We start from the raw sequence: 311 nt of genomic DNA, 5'->3' as shown, positions 1-311 counted from the left end.
TGGGCGAGGTGGGGTACTCCTCGTACCAGTCGTGCCGGTTCATGAAGACGGCCTTGACCCCGCGCTGCTCCGACGGCAGCTTGTAGGGCGCCGTGGCCCGCAGGGCCGAGCTGAGGAAGGCCTGCTCCTTGGTCAGCAGGTAAGCCCGGACCAGCGTGGAGATGGCCTGGCCCTGTGCCATGGCCGAGTACCAGCCGGGCTCCAAGGATTTGAAGCCTTCCCCCAGCTTCCTCGTCACCATGATGGGCCAACCGCCCCTCTCGTCCTGGTTCCTCACCAGCCAGTTGCTGGCGGCGAAGAAAGACGCCACT

General features: G+C 65.9%; 1 protein-coding gene across 1 annotated transcript in view; it reads right to left on the bottom strand.

Moving 5' to 3' along the window:
* Positions 1–4: 4 nt before the first annotated feature.
* GLCE (glucuronic acid epimerase) overlaps positions 5–311 on the bottom strand; it is a gene marked incomplete at both ends in the record, with an annotated part of 6162 nt that continues 5855 nt past the window's right edge. The window contains 1 exon segment of the mRNA XM_009864261.1: positions 5–311. This exon segment is cut by the window's right edge and continues 12 nt beyond it. Coding sequence (XP_009862563.1) covers positions 5–311 — 307 coding nt within the window.

The sequence above is a fragment of the Apaloderma vittatum genome, unplaced genomic scaffold, assembly GCF_000703405.1.
Source record: "Apaloderma vittatum isolate BGI_N311 unplaced genomic scaffold, ASM70340v1 scaffold33402, whole genome shotgun sequence".
Taxonomy (NCBI): Eukaryota; Metazoa; Chordata; class Aves; order Trogoniformes; family Trogonidae; genus Apaloderma; species Apaloderma vittatum.
This window is presented reverse-complemented; position numbering and strand designations above follow the sequence as displayed.